Source organism: Rhipicephalus sanguineus, chromosome 11 (assembly GCF_013339695.2).
Source record: "Rhipicephalus sanguineus isolate Rsan-2018 chromosome 11, BIME_Rsan_1.4, whole genome shotgun sequence".
NCBI lineage: Eukaryota > Metazoa > Arthropoda > Arachnida > Ixodida > Ixodidae > Rhipicephalus > Rhipicephalus sanguineus.
The window spans coordinates 24,007,315-24,028,883 of NC_051186.1; the positions used below are offsets into that span (position 1 = coordinate 24,007,315).

General features: G+C 48.4%; 1 protein-coding gene across 3 annotated transcripts in view; it reads right to left on the minus strand.

The window, feature by feature from the left end:
* The window catches only part of LOC119374082 (uncharacterized), a 471,916-nt gene that overhangs the window by 79,372 nt on the left and 370,975 nt on the right, over positions 1 to 21,569 (minus strand). For all 3 annotated transcript variants that reach the window (XM_037644139.2, XM_037644141.2, XM_037644140.2), the window contains 3 exons: positions 8,986 to 9,243; positions 4,095 to 4,801; positions 1,899 to 2,214 (listed from right to left, as the gene is read on the minus strand). In XM_037644139.2, coding sequence (XP_037500067.1) covers positions 1,899 to 2,214; positions 4,095 to 4,801; positions 8,986 to 9,243 — 1,281 coding nt within the window. The remainder of the gene's footprint in view (positions 1 to 1,898; positions 2,215 to 4,094; positions 4,802 to 8,985; positions 9,244 to 21,569) is intronic.

Here is a 21,569-nt window from a genome sequence, read left to right on the forward strand (position 1 = left end):
AATGTGTATCTACTCCAATGTGTTTAGCCGAATGTGCATCTATGAGGCCTTGTTCATTTTGTTACTCCTTTTTTCGTTGTTGATACCTGCTGTATATTTATTGCAGTGTATTAACAATAAACTCCACTTGCTAGTCAGCGCCTGTGCTTCATGTTCCTTCTGTCCTCTTCGTAAAGTGTGTGCTGTTTTTGCCTTACAAGTGCCACGAAGTCAAGGCCTATAAATGATCTGGCCAAGATATTTGCTACAGATGCAATAAGTGCACTCAGTTTTAAAATCATTGGTCTTGAAGCTGTTTCAAAGGTTTCGATAGTGCTTGCAGCATTTTTGCAATTCAATTATATTTATGTGTTGCAATATAACATACCCATAAGTGCATGGTGCATCATGCAGTATGATATGTAACAATTTTGGCTCAGAAAACTGCACCCACGTTTTTTCTTCTTCTTTTTGAAAAAGTGAGATTTGTTCCGGCCTACATGGCATGAACAAATGCTTGTTCATTTTGTTAATTCGCAAAAAAAAAGAAGAATTGACGTTTCTGCGGTGACTGGTTGATACTATAATGGTGTTCTTTTTTACTATTTCATTCAGTGAGAGCTTGCAATGTTTTCTACTGCCTGAAAGAACTTCCTTCTGTGTAAAGTCTTTACTTCTGCAACCATCTACTAGAAAATTGATCTGTCCATTATTAACTTTAGCTTTAACTTGTTTTTGTGATTACTGCACTTGATTGCATATCATGCCTATTTTATATTTTTGTTTGTAGTATGTCATGCTTTTTCTTTTGTGCAAGTACATAGACCCTTCCTCAACTCAACATAGACCCTTCCTCAACGTCCTGTCCTCTTTCTGTAGTCCCTGTCTTATCAGCGCTATGGCTTCAATGAACGTAACGAACCTCTTAGATTTCCTCAACTAAGTCTGCATCAATGCAGCTCTGCACACAACAGGGCCAATACATCGTCCAACCTTACAGGGTACCTATACCCATGAACCCTTGCAGGGTTCATGGGTATAGGTGCCCTGTTGGGCCCAAATGGTTAGAACACACTCCCTAGGCATTACACAATCCCCACACTACTGGGCACTGAATTGGGGTTTGAATCTGGCAGCTAGATTTGAACCACCGACCTCCTGTATCTGAGGTTAATTCCAAACCAGTGAACCCCAGCTACAGTTATTTCGTGATCTTCTTGTGCTGCCCACACGCCATTAGGGTGCCTTGATGCCTGTTTTGTCCACCTTAGGGTGAGGATATCTGCAGCGTCTACTGCGGCGTGGCTGCCATATTTGAGCCCATGGCGTCTTACCGGCGTCTCACCGCTCTACGGCGGCTGCGATGAGAGGCGCGAGACGCGGGGCAAGAAAACGGCGTCGTGGCGGCATCAGCCTCTTCAAAGAATGGCAACACCGTAACGGGGGCGTGCACACATCGAGGCACACTAATACGCCATGCTCTCAATGAAGAGCAGCCATGTAGGAAGTGTATCGAATACTAGGTAATCCACACTGAAATTCACAGCGCAAAACGAAGCATTTATGTCCATGTGTCTCTCTCTCTTGCCCTGTAGTTTCGTATAGTCAATTTCAGTATTGAAAGTGTTCTACATTTTATAGTACCGTGACTGCTACATCACTGCAGTGAATATTTGATGTTTTAAAGGAAATTAACTCCGGTTGAATAAATGTTTTGCAGCATTTGCCTTATATTAACTTAGGGTGGACGGTATCCAAGTTCAAATGTACCAACGAGCCCAACTTAGCACCGTTCATTTCCAGTACGTTATGCAGAGCTGCCACGGCTAACTTATCTTAGTGATTCAGTTTTCAGTTGCAGAAAATTATAAGGACCAAAAGTCTCTTGCTAAGACTGATTTGCGACTGGTCACACGCACCTGAACAACAGTCTCCACAGAGCCAGTGCCGGATTTGCTAAGAAGTGACATGCTCTGTGATGTGTCCAGGCCCTGACTGCTGCCACGAGAAGAACGCCGAGACGAGGCAGCTCCATCAGACTCCTCACCGGGTTCTTCGGATTCGTCGTTCGTTGTGTACTCGCCGCTGGCATCACACGAACTGTCCACGTGGCGCTCAGTGACTCCTGCCACCGACGGGTCCTCCTCTTCTTCCTCAGCGGAAGTCAGAGGTGCTGACTCACAGTTCTGAAGCCAGCGCCTGACACGCTCCGACTTGCCGTCGACGTTGCAGACACTGGGGTGAAGTTACAAGCAGTAAGCTAAGGAACTCTGCTTCAACGAGGGAGGAGGGGGGACAGCACTCTTCAAATTTTTTTACAATTCTTGATCAATTTTGATTACACTTGCCGAGTTTATGCATGTTTTAGTGCTCATTTAAAACATGCAATTATTTTTCTAGTGCAATATGTAGTTATGAAAACATAAAACATTTTGTCTGCCATATTGAGAGCAAGATGTTTCCTAAGCTTAGGGAGTTACAAAGTAAATCGGCATATTATAACAAATAGGAATGAGATCTGTATGCATTGAAACAAGAGTAGATGTTCTAAACCCATTTGGACAAATGCATGCTGAACATTCATGAGTGAAATGCCAGCCAAGTCACTCGTGAATGTTCAACATACACCATGGCGCTTGTTCAAATGGTTTCAGAACGCCCACTCTTGTTTTAATGTATACAGTTTTCATTCCAAATTACTGTGATGTGCTGATTTACGCTGTAACTTTCACAATTAAAGAAAAATCTTGCTCCCGGAAAGGCACATGGAATATTTTACATATCGAAAGCTACACATTGTAATTAAAAAATAATTGCATATTTTAAATCAGTGTACAAATATACGTACATTCAGCAAATTTCATCAAAATTGATTCGGAATTTTAAAAGCTTCAGAGCATTCCACTCTGTGAAGATGGACAGCCAGCAAAGCTGTGTAGTAGTGTGGCACAGTGGTATCACGGCATCACACCGTCACTTTAAGCGTAACCCCCTCCAATCCTGATGAATGCCTCTACAAAATGTCACGTTGGCACCGGCAAAACAACCAGCAGCGGTGTCGCCGTCATCTCATTGCTTCAGTTCTGCATCTATCCTCATAAGCTTGTCGTTCTTCGGGCGTACCACAGCCGCTCAGTGAACACGGAAACGTCGTAGGAAGAATGACCCCAGGAAACGTGTGATTCGCTGCAAGAGTCCCCTCACCCAACCCTCGACCCTCACACTCTGATTCAATTTTGTCAACGCAACTTTTTTCTATACATTCTGTTGATGCATGCACTTTTAATCAGAAACTAGCATATAACAGCTCCAATGTACAAAAATTTAGAGACCCACGTCCGCCCTTGATGTCCCTTCCCAAACAAACCGTAAGCTTGCTTGTGTTGAAAATTTGCACAGATATTGGCAGCAGTACATTTTGTTTATTACTATCAAAACAAAATGCTTTTACTATGCAATACGTGCATTCAGCACCTTCGGAATACAACCAATGCCTTCCATTATTCATATTTCCCTACAGCCATAGAAGAATGGAATGCACTGCAGGCTGTTTTTGTTGAACTTCATCGATCAAAATTTTCATACTTGTTATTACGTAAAATTTATATGTCACCTTTCTTTGCTCTTTACTTGGCTTACTGGTGACTGTTTACCAATTTACCAAATGGTAATCAATTATGCACTTCACCACAATATGTATATGTTGTGGAAAATTTTTACTAGGTCATCAGTGTTTAAACCCCATGTACTCTGTCACCCAGACGTTTCTCAATTGGTCTTCAATCATTTCTCTGTTTTATTCAGTGTGTACGCGGACAGGTACAGCTAGCTACTGCATTCCCTAGTGGCCACTTGCTCCCCTCTTTATGTAATACCCTAACAGAGGTTTTTCAGAAAACAATAAATGATGATCACGATAACTGTGCCAAGGAAGTGAGGTATGAATGGACGAATTTTTGAAGTGATGACTAATTGTGCAATGCCAGACATGTAAACTCTTGCACAGCTCCAAATACAGTTCCTGTCACGAAGCACCCAGTTCTTGGGCAAACACTTTTAAAATTAATAATGTCAATCATAATGAGTCAGTGAGAATTGCAGTGAGCATTACAAACCTTGCTGCACAGGCCTTTGCATCGCCACCAAGCTGTTCCAGCTCTGCAAAATCCATCAACTCGTCGTCCAGCTGCCCCAGAGCGCCCGCGGCGACATCGTCTCCGTTATGGTCTGAGGACTGTGCGTCTTCGAGAAGAGTCATCTTGTAGAAGTCGACATTCGAGGCATTCGACTGGATCAGCGGTGACGCCTCGTACTCCCCTTCCTCGTACTCTTCCTCATTTGCTGCCTTGTACAGAGCAGGACTGCCGCCAGTGCCACGTTCGTCTACATAGTTCCTAGCCAAGCCATCCCGATACTCGTGGAAAACAGATTCTGCCAGCTCTGGGCTGTAGCTATAGATCCGGATGCAGTCCTCGCTGGAGAGCTGTGTGGAGCTCTCGCTCGAATACCCAACGTCGTGTAGCACCTCAAAGCGCCGGCCCCCTTTGCAGGCCAACTTGAGGTCCGCGATGCTTGTCTGGCCGACCATGACGCCCTTTTCGAGTCTGACGGGTGGCACGGGCACAGTTGCAGGCACCACGACTGAGCTCGGTTGATTCTCGACGCTGTGGGTTTCCTTGGTGTCACAGTTGCTGCTGTTGCCGATCTCCATGGTTCTGTCACTCGCTGTGCTGCTGCCGCCGTCCCATTCACAGCTCAAACGTGGCTGCTTGGTCTTGGGCTCATCACCAAAGTAGCAGTCACTGCCCGTCTCCCAGAGACCCTGGGATTCAATAAGTCAGCGATCCCAGTTTCTGTCACAACTCGATGCTCAAGCAAATACAAGAAACCTATTGAGGCGTTATTTAAAGGTATACGATTCCTCACTGAAAAGGTGAACCGTCTAGCAGCTCACCCTATCAGCCAAGAGTGAACTTAAGTTTCTCTTTTGAATGGTTCAAGCAAGCAAAGCGAAAGAGAGAGAGAAACACCAGACCAAAAAAAACTACGTGTTGTAACCGATAGGTTATGGCAGCGTGCATTAAACAAGGACGACACAGAAACACAACAAGAGATGAAAAACATAAGTACTGATGTTTTTTGTCTATTCTTACGTTTCTGTGGTGTCCTTGGGGCGTATACCATACCAGAGAATACTATTTCGTTTGTTCCGTATCGTCACACTGGGTGCTCCAACGTATTTTGAAATGGCCAATGAAAAGCCCATGTAGTGCCGGGGGCACTCGCTTAGTTGAATGACAGGCAGAATTTACCAATCAGGAAGGACTAACACAATAGTATTCTGTATTCCGTGGCATGGTGTAGGTTCGCTTGTTTTTAATGCACGCTGCCATAAGCTATCATGCTTGACTAACCAGCCCAGCAGTATGACTTTGTGCCTCTCTGTGATTACGGAGTTTACTTTTAAAACTGTTATGGTAAGGATCATGAAAGTTGTTGATACGGTACTACCTACATCACATCAAACGTTGTAGCATGCCTGAAGTTAAAGGGACCGACAACTGGCCAGAACGGGTGATTAGATCCTGGTGGAAATGAAAAGGCCGTGAACTATAGTGACAGATTCCAGAATACTTTTCGCGATCTGAGTAGGATTTATATTTTTAAATCGCGTTTAAAAGTAACAAAAACCGGTATGTCGCGCAGCCTAGCGCGATCGCCATGAACCAGACGTATGCAGTCTTAAGCACTTTGTTGTACGTAGTTTAATGCTTTTACACGCACCAGAACGAGGGCTGAAAATTTGAATATGTATGCTATTGTCAATTCCCGTTTGTTTCTAAGGTAAAAGAAGTAAAGCATGAGATGCGGCGCTGCTTTCGTGGCTTCCAGTGAAACGGAGGCTGCGGCGCATGCGCGCGGCGTCCGGCGGCATTTCCCGCGTAGCTCGACTCTCGTCTGCTCTCGTCGTATCGGACTTTTGAAGAGTAGCACGCGAGTTTGCGCTGCTGCTCGCAAAATGCCATCGACTTACTGTTCTGTGGAGGATTGCTACCACTTCATGAACAGCACTGCTGGTGTATCCTACCACTAGTTTTGTTTTCGAAGGCTTAGCTTGGCTTGGCTTGACTAAAATGTGATAAAGCGATATAGCTTAAGAGTATACGTTGTTGGGCTAGTTGGTTCATAATCTTCAAAATTGGCTAGCGCGAAAATGGACAAGGACTGAGAAGGTCCTGTACATCAGTGTTCCTTCTCAGTCCTTGTCCATTTTCGCGCTAGCCAATTTTGATGATAAAGCGACCTGCGTACAGCCAAAGTACTTCTATAAGAAGCCCCAGAAAAACGCTATAACTATTGTAAAATAATTTAATAGGCTAGAAAGCAGTAGTCGCGGCACCGCAGGCTTTGCAAACGTAACATTGCCTTTTCATACTTAGGGCTTAACTTGTCACCACTGCTGGCATATAATCGCTATCGCGCTCACCTCTCACTGTTTGCAGTATGTGATATTAAGGCCCGTATTCTGAAACGCTCCTTACCTCAGACCATTTCCTTACCTTACGTGAGGAGCCCTTCATGCCTCCTTATCTTAAGGAGCTCCTTGAGGGAGCCAGCGTATTCTGAAAGCTTCCTGCAACCTTCCTTTCCTAAGGGCCGCCTCAGTAAGGTAAGGCGCGTGTTTCACAAGTCTGGGATCGAGAGTACCTGTGAAATACGGACTAAACGTCCGTTTTCAAGCAAGAATAAGGAATATTTTGTAGTCATAACGAAACGTGTACACTGCTTTACGTGTGAACTACTGACTAAACGTCCGTTTTCAAGCAAGAATAAAGGAATATTTTTTGTGCATAAGGATGAATAACAATGTGTACACTGTTTTTTCGTGATATGGGTGCACAGCCTTTCCCGTTTACTTAAATTTCGCCTGTTGCAGCAGACAAAAACAGGATGGTCGAGCAACCTTGGAGCTCATTACGTTCATTGATTCATTTCAACGGCCTGTTATGTGGGAGCGAGTAATAAAGATCGTTTAAAGAATTGAAGACGTGGGTGAGATTGATTTTCATAACCGAGTAGTGTTAGTGTAGTAGTGTTAGCTTGTGAAATCTCCTCACTTTGGTGCAAATTTGACTCGAATGTACTTATGTCCAAGTAAATTACTATGTTTACGTTCAAAACAAGGGCGCGTCTATCGGGTCGTGCATCGCGCCTTCGTGGATTTACCTTTCTTTTTTTTTGCTAAACGAGAAAATCTTACAGCAGCGGTTCCCAGGAACCCAAGTCCTGAATGTATTCAGATATATGTGCACGATTTATTAATAGTCTTATTACAGTGTGATGCCTCGGAGTTGCATTCTGAGTTGTCACAAATGGTCGGAATATTTGAAGAATGTATATCGCCCGTCATAAGACGTGATATGCCCTTCTAGGATTCTGTCGGGTTCCTTGACCTTAAGCTCGATTTCACCCGTGATCATGTTTGCTGGACATATGAACCAGGCACGTACAAGCTCAACTCCGCACAGTAAGATTGTCAAAAGGGTTATTGTTCGGGCTTGCTTCTACAACGCGTTAAAATAGTCGTGCTGCCACAGAGTAGGCGCCAGCTTTCAGGCACAGGTCACTCGCCTGTATCACGACGGATTACTAATCTCAACGGCTGAGATAATTCGCAGAAAAGGAAAGGAGGGTTTCCTGGGCATACATTGTAGCGCGTGCGGCTGCGCCCCTGTGTTTGCTAAGACCAATGTGATTTTCTCTTACCCGGAAGACCGCACCTGCCTCATTGTGGAAGCAGCCCGCATGGCATGTGAAGAATGCCATTGTTAGCCTAATCCAAACAAGAACTGTCATTCCTGGAAGATGGCAGCACGAACGGTGGGCGATGAGGGGGGGGCCTACCTTTCGCATTCCTTGAGTCTGTTCTTTTTTTCTCTGTTCCTGTAAAATGCCTTGTTCTCTTCGAGCTGCGCAATCTTAACGAAAAATGTTGACAGCCGTTCGGCCGCACGCTCGAAAACACGCCTGGCAAGCAATTTTAACAACGACGAGGATACAATTAGAGCGAGCTTGTGCAGAAGTGCAAGGCATAGATCAAAAATAAGAAATCGGGCACACTGTTGCTTACAAAGAACTGCGGAGAAGCGCCCTTTCAGTGCAAGTAGCAAGGTAAGGAGGCCTGAAGGTAGCCCTAGAGCTACCTTAACTTGAGGGAGCACCAAGGAGGGCCTCAGTGAGGGAACCTTAGTAAGGAGCGTTCCAGAATACGTGATAAGGCGTCCTCAAGCAGTTAAGGCCCCCTCACTGAGGTAAGGAGCGTTTCAGAATACGGGCCTAAGACTGCATAATCGCTGCAGATCGAAAAACCCTGATTACAAATGTTTTACGGCGTTCTCCGCGTTACCACTCCGTAATTAGAAGCTTTGACCGGTAAGCTTCCCATTGCACTCAAGAAAACGGGTACCACAAAAGTTGGTTGTCGGTCCCTTTAAGATTCCATAATAGATATGCAAGATATGAAACTGCAAAAATGGTGAAACGATTCAGTCATTTCAACAAGCTTCAAAAGATAACAGTTGCACTGCTACTGGATTGCATAGTTTGATTATACAGCATTTTATTTGCCACATCATTGCTGAGGTGCTGTATTGTTGCCTGTGTTTGTTGTGGGACACACTAAGCATTAGATCTTCTCAAGGTCTATGATTGTCAGACGGGTGCCAATTCAATACTTGCTATTGCACATTTGCAGTCTATATTTTAATAAGAGTGCTTATAGCTGTCATGCTAACATTATGTTGTACACACTACTAGCACACTCACATGAGCTTACACACACTTCAGTGTATCCACCGACGCTTGTGAGTGAAATGAGCAAACAAATTTGGTCCTGGACGCCTGCCTTGCTTAATGGCAATGCTAGATTTTGTGAATGATTTTCTTTTTCTGTGAGCAGACACACGTTTTCTCCATGACTGGCAATCCACATAGCCTGGAGCTCACCCGTGAACCCTGCAGAAGCTGCTCGAGCAGGCACTGCCACTCTAGAGAATGGAGCCACAGGGCGTGCCAACGCTTCTCGAGGTTCGCGGCGACACGTCGGATCCGCTGGGCATCGTTGGCGAACAGTGGCTGGAGCGAGGTGGCGCTCTCTCCCTCCTCTGCCGCATGGGATGGTGGGCCAGCTGCACACAGGGCCTCACACTGCCTCAGAAGGGACTTGACCAACACGCTGCGAGACTCAATCTGCTGCTGCAGAACCTGCAAGTAGGCAACACACACATGGATTCTCTTAACCGGCAATGAAACAAAGTAGCACTACTTTAAGTATGTAATACACACAGTCCTGGTTAACTATAAAAGTAACATATGTGGTAGCTACTCCTGGTGCACTCGAATTATTGTGCACAATTTGGCGCATGTATCCATAGCACTCCTAGGTCATCTCTGCCTGACACCTTTACTCAGTCGGACCTTTCACATCATTTTTTAGCGCACAGGGCTATTTCTTTACGATAATGGTTAACAAGTGGATGTTGCATTGAAAGCACTGTTTACTTCCAGCCCAGAAAGCCAGGGACCAATGGCAGGCGTTTGTGAGGAGCATGTAACTGCTCCGTTCATTTTCATTATTCAATTCATTGCGGAGCTCTTTTGGTTTCAGACTCGCCCAACGGCGGGGGGAGGGGGTTGCGGTGAAACACACCATGAAGAACCCTGTATTTAATGCACCTAACTGCGCATGTCAAGGCACTCGGCTCAATGTTACACAAAAGCCACCTGCTATTCCCTCCAAATGTAGAATACAAAACAAACAATGCTAATCTTTTGCATAATGTGCATAGCAAAGAGCACGCGCCACAGCTAGCAAATATATAAGAATAAATACATTAACGCACGGCTATACCGCTATCAGTCACTGTAAAATGTTGAAGGCAGCATGTGAACACAGCTTGGCGTACTGAAGAACACCACAACTAGTATAAACCGTGGCATATTCAGGGCGGTTGTTTTATGAGCCAAAAGAAAAGGAAATGCACGTTAAGCTGGCTGGACACAAGTGACCCCATTGTGTCAAGGCGTGACAAAAGAAGGAAATATTCGTTGCGGCTACATATAAGATCGTGGCATGCAAACCACTGGCCGGGCCATCTAACGTGCCGCCGTCCTTGGTACGGCAGCAAACACGTCCGGACGGGCGCGCGCCGCAGGTTCCCATTCTTCGCCAAGCGCAGGCCGAGCGGGGCGGCAAACAGTGCGAACGCCACGCCGTAAATGCGTGCAGTGCGAAAAAAGCTACTAGTCGCATTAGCCAATCACGACTACCGACTGCAAGAAACGAGGAGGGGCATACGTGCAGGGTTTCCCCTCTCCCTACCCTTTTGCACTGCCTTTGAAGCGAGGGTTGATCGCTACCGGGTCCTGCGAGCGAAAACCACGAGGCACGCCGGATTAATTCCCGCCACCCAGATTTGTTTGACGTGCTCCTAAATGCGGCCACAAGGGTGTTTCTCTTTTAAGATTTCGCCCGCACTGAATTGCGGCCGCCGTGGCCACCGCGCTGACACGTTACGTGCGAAGCCACCACGGCGGGTGACGATAATCGTTCCTGGCTGACACGACGCAGTGCACAGATTTGAAGAGGCGCGCTACTGCAAAAAGGAGAGAAAAAGGTGGAGAAATGACTCAGAGGAGGAGAACCGGTTGCGATCCTTTGGAAACGAAAAGACGGCCGCGCACCGAAGAAAGCAGGTCGACCTGACGACAGGCGACCACGTAACAGTCGGGGCAAAAGAAAGTGCGGCCACCACGCGCGCGTGACCTTGAGATAGGTCGCTCACACGTCGCATTTGCGAGTGAGTGAGTGAGTGAGTGAGTGAAACAACTTTAATGAAAATTATTGGTCCCTCACGAGAATAGTCGTGAACACACACGCGCAAGGAAGCATAAAAACGACGAGGCCGATATTCTTTTTGGTCTGCTCGCAGCAAGCGCCCTGCTCTCCGAGTCTCTCTCGCACTCACTGCGGAGCATTAATTTCCTCACGAAGCAAAAAAAAAAGCTCACAGCAGGTCACCAGCGTGCATCCTCCAACAAAGACCGGGAATCACACGCCTAGACACGTCCACGCTATTTCGACAAATGGTTCATAAACGCTTCGAGAGCGCGAGCGTGGAAGCCGTCAAACCTAGCAGCCTTTGGCTCACCCGATTACTTTCGCAGTAAAGCGCACGTCGCCTGACCATTTGTAGTGCCCCTCTTCAACGCCCATCGAGGTTGCCGAAAGCGTGCTCACACTCCGATAGATGCAACGAAAACATTGCGCCCCGTTAGTTTGGGATGGATGGTACAGCAAACAAAAGATTGGGCTGGCGTGTGTACTCGGGACCTCCTCGATTCCCGCGGGCAACGAGTGGCCTTGGGTCAACAAGGTACGCGTAGCAAACTACAAAATACCGCCAACAAGACCTAGCTACATTACGGAGACAGCATGTCGCCCATTTAGTTACAAACAGCTCATCGGAAAGAGCTGCGATGGCAGGATGTAACAAAACATGTGTTACTCCCCGTTTTTCAAGGGCAGCGTCTGATGAGGCACTTTCGCCTCAACGAACGGCGCCTCACCCGTGTTTAGGCTGATCCCATCCTGTCGCATGTCTCCACAGGCGTAGGTTCTTATTATACATACCAGATACCACTGTATGCGCCCAGGAACAGAGCCATTTAAAGCGTGATAACGGGTTCACCCCAGAGGCTACGAAAGTAGGCCTGCCACGGGGTCTTGAGCGATAAGACAACAGCTTCGCTTGAGAGGGTCATCTGGCGCACGCCTGCACGTGGCACGGGGTCGAAGCGATAACGCACGCCAAAAAAGTGAGGGACACATTTATCACTTTCGTCCATAGCAAAGGCTATTTATTGAGATTCAAGGGCATGGACACTAGGCAGCGTTGGAACTGCGCAGCAGCAGCAGCAGCAGCGAAAAGACACCCAAAAACGAAAAATCGTTTTTCTTGCAAAATGAGCTCGTGGTGCAACCTCTTGTACGGCATCAACGCTTTTAAAAGTACGCGATTACTTAAAATCCTCACACCGGATCATTAAAAAAAAACTTCAGTGTGTTACAGTCACCTTTAATTAAAATTGACGCTAATTTGAATGCTTTTGACACAGACGATACCACGAGTGGATACGAAAATTCGGGACGTAGAAATAATGTTACGCAATTCAAGACTGTTAAACTTAGAGGGGCCCCGCAACGCCTTTTGCACATGGTCAGAAAATGCTGCCGATCGCTAGTCAACGCTCCTACGAACATTGTGAGCCGAACATTACAGCGCAGCACACGGCATGGAACTTATAATTAATTCTCAAAGTCATCTACAAATCGCTCGCTCTTCTCTCGACGAATGATGCCATAAACCCATATGACCGCGCTATAAACCCGAAGTGCACGGCCATTGGCTGATTTGAGCATCGTGAGCTGCATAGTAACCGTGGCCCAGGGGCGTAGGCAGAAATTTTTTTTCGGGGGGGGGGGGGGGCACCTTCATGATCTGAAGTGGGGGCAGGGCAGGCAGATGTGGTCAAGTGTCATTTTGTGCTGTGTATGCCATGACAAAAAAAAAAAAAATGTTGCAGTGGCTTAGCTCGGCTATGCCAGGATAACGTAGCGTTAGCAGAGGTTCAGCTAATTATTCTTAGCTTTCCTGATTGTCTAGGATTAGCTTGATTGTCGTGCTTACTGCTGCTCCAATGACACACAGACGGTATACGTATTATGTGGCGCTATCAAACGGCTCCAGCTAGCTCCAGCGCCATGTCAGACGGCGACTGCACAGCGAAGGCGAATAGCTGCGCGCGCGCCGGCGCCAAGGCTACGACGTCACTCCTCTGGAAAGCGCAGACCGACGGCGGCGAGTCGCGCGCGGCGGCGGCGGAGTGCGCGGGAGCTGCCGGTGCTGCCGGCTCCGGTGCGTGACATCACTGATCCTCGCGCATGCGCAGCACGGTTCTTGAGGATCCAGGAGAAACTGGCTCGGCTAGGCCAGTGTAGCTAACGCTACGCCACTGCCGTGGCCGACGCGGATGCCCCGGCTGCCCCCGCCTAACACACAATATTTAATTATACCAGCGCGCTCGTGATCACGCTGAACATGAGTCGCGTCCAAAGAAAACGTTCAGGTCATGACGCACGGTGACGCTTCTAGCTCCCTCGTCTCTTTATATAGGCCTCGACAGCTGGTATGGTGGCGCTGCGGCGCTAGGACAGATAAGGCATTAGGACAACATGAAACAAGGAAGTTTTTTTTCTTTTTTTTCTTTTTTTATCCTTCGAGCCTGGTGGCAGACATGTCACCGCCCCGTTATAAAGGGGACGCTCATAGCATCCATCCATCCATCCAGTCAGCGCCGCGAGTAGCGGCCGCGCGCGTGATCCCGTCGTGTCATGTTGCGAATGCCGCCGCTCTGTGTGAGCAGAGCAATGGCATTGCGGAACGAGCAGCGCGCGAGATTGTGCGGATTCCGCGGAACTGAATACGTAGAAAGATATTTAAAATAAAAGCAATCTTCTTCACGGCAGTGACCTTTACACCGCTAATCATGTTTGCGGCATCAGGGAGGAAAATGTGTCAGCAAAGGGGCCCTTCGATGTCAGTTGCAAGTGTGTTGCAAGAGTGTGAAGAGCGTCGACTAGGACGTCCGCCTTCAGGTTATCAAAATTTTATCAAGGTCTTCTATTAAATTAAAAGCATTGTGACGAAGATGCGCCTCCATCCAGCAGCATCGCCAACGCTCGCCACGCTCGGCTGGTGTGTTTCTTCCCTCATCTATTACGCGAAGAGCTCCCTTTGACTTTTGCATCCGTTCTCGCTATTCAGCAGGGGTTCTCGCTATTAATCAGTCTGCGTGTGTTGGTGTTCGCACTAAGCAAGAGAAAAAACATTCGTTCCTCTCGCTTTTTTTTTACGCTGGCTCGTTCCTTCAGACCTTTCGATGATTTCTGCACATTTTCCCAGCCAATTGCACATTGTGGGAGCAAGGTGCACATGCAAGGGTGGGCGCCGAGTATGGTGTAAACTCGTCGCCGCCTTGTCTATGTTTGTCAACAAGTGCGAGCACACATCCTGCAAAGACCTATCATGCGCTGGCTCTGGCCGTCGCCGCGTCCCCTTCTAGATACGAAGATGTTTTAACGCTTCGTCGCAGGGTCATACTGTCACCTTTCCCATAGCACGCAAGAAAACGTGTCGGAAGACACAGGCAGAATGCAGGGCTTTCGAGCTTCTCTCATCATTGCGCAAGAAGTGGGCACTGCATATGCGGTTTCGGTGCTTCACAAGCTGCTTAAGACCTCCATCGGGGCTAAAAGAAGGCAGAGTTTATGACCACAACGAGCAAATATGCGCAGTAATAGCAAGGAAAGCATTAAAAAATTAAGAGCGTCTGTTTATCTCGCACGTCGCACCGCCCTTATCCGATGCTGTCATCGCTCGTTCTCGTGAGCCTTCCATATAAATCTATATAATTTTATTTTTGGCAGCTTACAGCCAGTGTTTCTGTAGCTGTTGCGACAGCCATACACGCCACAATACGTAGTTACACTCCTGTTTGACCGCGAATTAGCTTCGTCCTTTCGAGCTGCTATGGTTCCGCCCGTACGCACCCGCTCTCAGCCGCGACTGATTAGAAACGCGCCGCGCCGCGGGCGGCGCCACTTGTTCAGTCAAAACTGTGGACTGGAAAGGCGCGCGAGCGTTCCGTCTTCGCAATGCGTTTGTTACCACCTCCCGCCGCACCACCGAGTTGTCTCTACGACCCTGCCGTTGCTAAAGCCTTTAGCCGTTGCTAGCCGCTGCGTTCGCGACCGCAGTCCACGCAAAAGTAGGCGCGCAATGGAGAAACAAAAAAATCGTCAGACCCCAAGCAGCAAGCAAAAACGTCCATAAGTACGGCTAGTGTGACTCGATGTGTGCAGACAAAACGCGCATCAAGGCACCCTAACTACGGCTAAGGTCCCTGTATTTTGAAAGATAGAGGGACTTTAAAAGGGACCACTAAAGGCAAATAACAATTCATGTCAGAGTGAAAGCTCAATGTATGACAACGTATAAAACTGCAATATTATCAACAGCAGTGCCCTACTTACCGAGAAATTAAGCTAAATGTATCACACGATGAGCGCCACGAGCGGGACATTTTGGAAATGATCTTGACGACGTGAGAGAGTCCGACTACAAATAATCACTCGTAATCAAACTAGCTGCAACAAAAAACCTCCCGTGCATCAAGAGACGTAGTAAAATGCTGCTTGTTCGTTTCTGTTTGATTCACGGAAAAAAGAACCTCTTTGGCGTTGCCATGGGGAACGGCGCGCGTGGTTCAAAGGTTCCGTTTTCGCCGAACTGCGCTTCGCCAGGCGCCCTGCTTCGCTCACGCATTCGCGTCTCAGTGGTAGTTTCGGTATCGCGTACCACCGCGTGTGTTTTGCGCGCTCGTGAAAGTCGCTCTGACAGAAAGTTCGACAAAATGCCGCATGCATGTGATGTTGCCGGATGCCCGAATGGTGCACGCCGCCGCGCAGTGAAGGCGGGCAACGTTGGGCACGGCAACAGTGACGTGAGAAAGACCGCTTTCAGGCGGGTGATTTGAAGTGCGCTAACGCGATGCGGGCCACTAAAACGTGATTTTATTTCAAAATAAGCACTTCCTTGCAGGGGCGTAGCCAGAAATTTTTTTCGGGGGGGGGGGGGGGGGTTCAACCATACTTTATGTATGTTCGTGCGTGCGTTTGTATGTGTGCGTGTATATATACGCAAGCAAAACTGAAAAATTTTGGCTACACCTCTGCTTCCATGGCGCGAAAGTAGCACTACGAGGTTTCTGGACCGCTTTTTCAACAATCAACGTCGACTTAATATTTGCTTTTAGTGTCCCTTTAACTATGGCAAGGTCGCCGCGCCCCTCACGTTGAGCAGTGGCTCTAACCGCGGAGAAACGCTACCATTGCGCTGAACTCGATTGCGAAAGCCATAGGCGTTCATCGCGGCGCCCCCCTCCATATTAAGTGAATGTATGAGGCAGACTTCGCGCCCCCCTCTTAGGTGACTAGGGGGGCGGCCAGTGACCGCATAATTTTCGTTCTGTGCAACGCACTACCCGACCAGACATGCTTTCGTCGAACTCTTGGCTAAGTTTAATAACCTGTTGCATATAGTAGCGTTTCAAGTTACGCGGGAAGAGTATTGAAGTAGCGTGTTTAAGAAAGCCAACAACTACTCTGGCTCCCTCTTAAATGCATGCAGTGCTGAAAGCGGCCTGCAAGCGCGTCGGTATAGTCCATCCCTGTTTTCTTAGTGGGTCAGCGATACTCCATTCGACAGCCCGGGCATGAAGCGGGGGGTACAACAGTTCAAGGGCTCCTTGGCCGACCAGTCGAGCGCTTTACGAGCAGGGCAGCGTTAAGCAAAGGTGCCTGCGTCGAAGAGGAATCACAAGCCGTCCTTCATCGCTGCGAACACTGCGGCGCCATCGCGTTCGGCCGGCACAACGAGACAACGCCCGCCAACGCGACCGAAACGGCAATTATGGTTTGCACCTTTCCGGGCACCGACATTATTTCGCCATCCATCTTTTTATCGACACGCTGCTCTCGGGTCACGAAAGGCACGTGACGTTCATGACAGAAAAGTATAGCGAGCGCAAATTGACATTCATGATGGATGAACGTTAAGGAGCGCCACATAATCGTGGAACAGACGGCTGGGCGAATTGGTAAGACATGATGCTAAAAAATAGCCCGAAAAAAACAAACAAAACGAGGGACAAGCTGAAGAAAGCTACAGGAGAGGCGCGTTGTCCCACGTTTTTTCGCACTCTTTTTAATCATATGTGAAGTGGAGTAAACTTTTTTTTCTTGTTATGAATATATATATATATATTACTGCGAATCTCTGGGCTGCACAAAACTATGCAGGGGCAGGATGTTCTTGGCATCGCCTTGTTCTACCCGAACTTCGCCACGTGGAGATTCGCAGTAATAAATGATGGAGTTACGCGCTCCCCAACGAAGATTTGTGGCAAGAAGCTCCAGCGCAACGTGGTCGATGCAAAGATAATCTCCGGGGCTGCACACAACTATGCAGGGGCAGGATGTTCTCGGCATCGCCTTGTTCTACCAGAACCTCGCCACGTAGAGATTCGCAGTAATAAATGATGGAGTTACGCGCTCCCCAACGAAGCCGTGTGGCAAGAAGCTCCAGCGCAACGTGGTCGATGCAAAGATAATCTCCGGGGATGCACAAAACTATGCAGGGGCAGGATGTTCTCGGCATCGCCTTGTTCTACCCGAACTTCGCCACGTGGAGATTCGGAGTAATAAATGATGGAGTTACGCGCTCCCCAACGAAGCCGTGTGGCAAGAAGCTCCAGCGCAACGTGGTCGATGCAAAGATAATCTCCGGGGATGCACACAACTATGCAGGGGCAGGATGTTCTCGGCACCGCCTTGTTCTACCCGAACTTCGCCACGTAGAGATTCGCAGTAATAAATGATGGAGTTACGCGCTCCCCAACGAAGCCTTGTGGCAAGAAGCTCCAGCGCAACGTGGTCGATGCAAAGATAATCTCCGGGGCTGCACACAACTATGCAGGGGCAGGATGTTCTCGGCATCGCCTTGTTCTACCAGAACCTCGCCACGTACAGCTTCGCAGTAATAAATGATGGAGTTACGCGCTCCCCAACGAAGCCGTGTGGCAAGAAGCTCCAGCGCAACGTGGTCGATGCAAAGATAATCTCCGGGGATGCACACAACTATGCAGGGGCAGGGTGTTCTCGGCACCGCCTTGTTCTACCCGAACTTCGCCACGTACAGCTTCGCAGTAATAAATGATGGAGTTACGCGCTCCCCAACGAAGCCGTGTGGCAAGAAGCTTCAGCGCAACGTGGTCGATGCAAAGATAATCTCCGGGGCTGCACACAACTATGCAGGGGCAAGATGTTCTCGGCATCGCCTTGTTCTACCCGAACTTCGCCACGTAGAGATTCGCAGTAATAAATGATGGAGTTACGCGCTCCCCAACGAAGCCTTGTGGCAAGAAGCTTCAGCGCAGCGTGGTCGATGCAAAAATAATCTCCGGGGCTGCACAGAACTATGCAGGGGCAGGCACATCGCGTGCAATAAAGGGATAGGCGAGCCAGCGTGTGTAGAAACGCACTGAAATGAGGCTACGCGGAACAAGAGCGCAGCGTCTTCGAAGAAACAGGAAGAAATCTCCGCTGAGCGGCTGTCTTCGAGACGCGCAGCAATTTTCTTCAAAGCGCGCTTCCGTCAGTTGGCCCAGAAACCTTTCTGTGTCGCTCGCAGCTCACGCCAAGAGCGCGACGTCCGAAACAAGCATGGAGGCATCATACCGAAGCGAGCAGCATACGTATACATTCTGGGGCCACATCCCGCAAGCGCCACACACAGGGTGGGCGGTATAAAAAGAGAAAAACGATTTTTCTCGCATTAGTAAATTACCCTTTCACAAGACCAGTCACCACGTTTGAAGAGGGAAGATGCTTGGTAAAATGCGGCTGGCGACGCCACCTTCAAGTTCCCGCATCAGTCGCCGTGACGTCATAGATTTTGACGGGTATACTAAGGCCTACACGCGTAGTTCTTAAACGGCAAAAATTAAGTACGTTGTCTTCTGAGGGATCCGTAGACTTAACGTAGCAAGTTACAGGATATTTCGTTGGGTCAATGTGGCCAAAATACGAAAAATACGCTTTCAAACCCGTGACGTCACCATGGAGATTTGGGAAGGAAACTTAATAGTGGCACTTTTGACATCGGTTTTCTCATCGATTAAGAAACTATGGTGGTGAAATTAACACAGTGTTAATCAGGGTATAACTTATCAGTTTAAACTAATTTACTGTTTCACTTTAGTGTCCCTTTAAATAATTAACCAATTTTCATGAACCAAAAAGATTTTTGTTCCTTAAAGTAGGAGAATCGTTATGCACTCCCAAAAGTCTACGTAAGCACCACCACCATTCACTGGCTTTTGTAAACGATCTGCGACAGGCTTGAGCAGATATTACTGCGGTGCGTTTGCAAAAACAATTCGCTCCTAAACAGCGACAAGCTTTCCCGTTAGCATATATCCTCGAGGAAGAAGTCGCGTGGTCAGGACTCCTTGCGGGCCATCGAGCACGACGTCTTAACCAGCGTCCCGGAAAATATGTCCCCAATAACATGGACCCCCAACTTTTTGGGGGGTCACTGATACCTGCAATACATAAATGAGACATGTAGTTCTCCGAGTGTAAGGAACAAAATGTTTTTTGTTTCATTAAAATCGGTTAAGTATTATAAACAATTCTTAATGGGCCCCTAAACGACTGCGAGTACAAAGACGAGAGAGTGGTTTCTTTCTCGCCTTCACTGCCCTTCCTCCTCGCCACTTACTTCTTCATGAAACACGTGGACAACGTCGGCACTGAGCGTTGAATCAGAATTTCGCGCTTTTCGGCTACATGCGCTGTCATTCCCGCTTGCGCAGTCGCACACAGCGAAGTGAAAACAGGTGATCGCGCACGACAGTCATGCGAGGCAAGGCAGAACGGACGTGCGACTGCACGGCACAAAGCAGCGTGTACAGGTGAGGCACCGATATCCCTCGTATATGGATATTTCCTCACGACGTCACGTGAAGAGACTGCTGGCGTCACGAATTGCGCCGACAAGACGCGGGAAACGCCTAGAGAGAATAACGCACTCGCTCTTTGCATTTTCAGAGGTTGTTTGGGGGTCCTTAAATAGGGAGTCGCATTACAGCCGGCCTGTCATATAAGCGAGGGATTTTCGTAGCAAACAATCGTATGTAGTTGGCCGTTTGGGAAAGAGAAAAGGCACGCCACGGCGGACGGGTTCAGCGACACCTCGGCAACAGCACAATGCAGCCGAAGGCATCGATGCGTGTCCTCCTGGAATACCTCGACGCGCCAACGACAGCCAAACAGAGCGCGAAAGAAGGACGCTGACGACAGTGTGCGTGCCTGACTTTACCGCCACGCTCTAACGGCGACACTCGCCGATCCGTGCGCCAAGGACTGCCTACGCGTCGCATGCCATCAAAATACCATTTGTTCTCCACAAAACCTTCTTTCCGCTCGCATACCACCCATGACTGGAACAACCTCCACGACCACTTAGAAGAAGAACAGCAAGCTGATCAGCCACTTGCTACGTGTTCATGTAAAAAAGACTGGGCGCGAAGAGAGAAGACACACAAACGCCGACACTGAAAAGGCGCACAGCGGCGGAAAAGAAGGAAGGCACAAAAACCTATAGCCCAGGCAAGAGGCGACACCTATCAATCCGGAACGCGTGGGGGCCTACGTGAGAGATAACTGTTCATGTATCTGACTTCTTCCTTATGCAAGTCAATCGACGGTTGGCTCACGTATGCGCTACCACTATAGACTACTATATCGATATGTCAGGATCCCAACCACTAGACGCGTTTCTTCATTCATGTGCCTGAACAAAACCGCGCATTCGTCGAAATCAGCGTGCACTCTCGACAATGTAAAGATGACCAGCCTCCGTTTAGAGATGTTCCAATCTCTCTGGTTAACGCTGTCTTTGTTTCTTTCTTTTCGTGACCGCACCGCATAACGAATCACCTCCAATCCAAGTTTGCCATCGAAGAGCTTTTTGCGATGTAAATGATGTCACGGGGTCGTGACGTCGACGAAGGCAGCAGCGATAAAACTGATCCGCGGCAAGGCGCGTCGGCATTTATACATGCGGCATCGAACATTCGAGCCTTATCGCTGGTGGCCGCGTAGGTTCGAGAATAAACTCAGCTGTTCGCCTATGCGCGCTCAAACCCAACAGATGCTGTCAAAACAATCTCGAATGTTCCCAGACATTCTGGCGCGGCTTGCGCAAGGCACCAGCTACACGTGCAATGGGCCGGTAACAGAAAACATAGAAAGAAACGAGCGTGGCAATATGTTCACCCTTCATGCAACGTGTCGAGCAGATACGAGACGATTACTGCGACACAAGCATGCGATTTTCAACCAAGTTCTGGCCCACAAACACGTCACAATTTCTGTATCTATAGTATATGAAAGCCGTATTTAAACACCAGCGTGAGGAACTGCCTCACGAACACAGAGGGCTATCGCAAAAGTTGAATCCGTCCGATAACAATTTTTCCCAATGGCCCTCGAACGACACGGCTGCAGGACTGGTGGTTAGCTACATTTTCCCGGTTCCCCGTGGAACTAAGACGGCCGCTAGACGACAGCGCTGCCCACGCTTTGAACACATACCTCGGAGGGAATCCTCCACAGCGACGCGTCATCATTGCGGAGACACGCAAGTTGCGCGCAGTGCGACGCTGCCTCACGTGACGGGGTCACGGACCACCCGTCGGGCTTGGCGAAAAAACGCATCTTGCGGAACGCAGACACAGAGCTCAGCCACATTCGTGCGCGGCAAGCAGAGTGTACACGCGGAGCGCGAAGTAAGGCTTTTCAAAACACAGAGGCTGCTGTTCGACGTCGAACAGCAGGTAGCCTG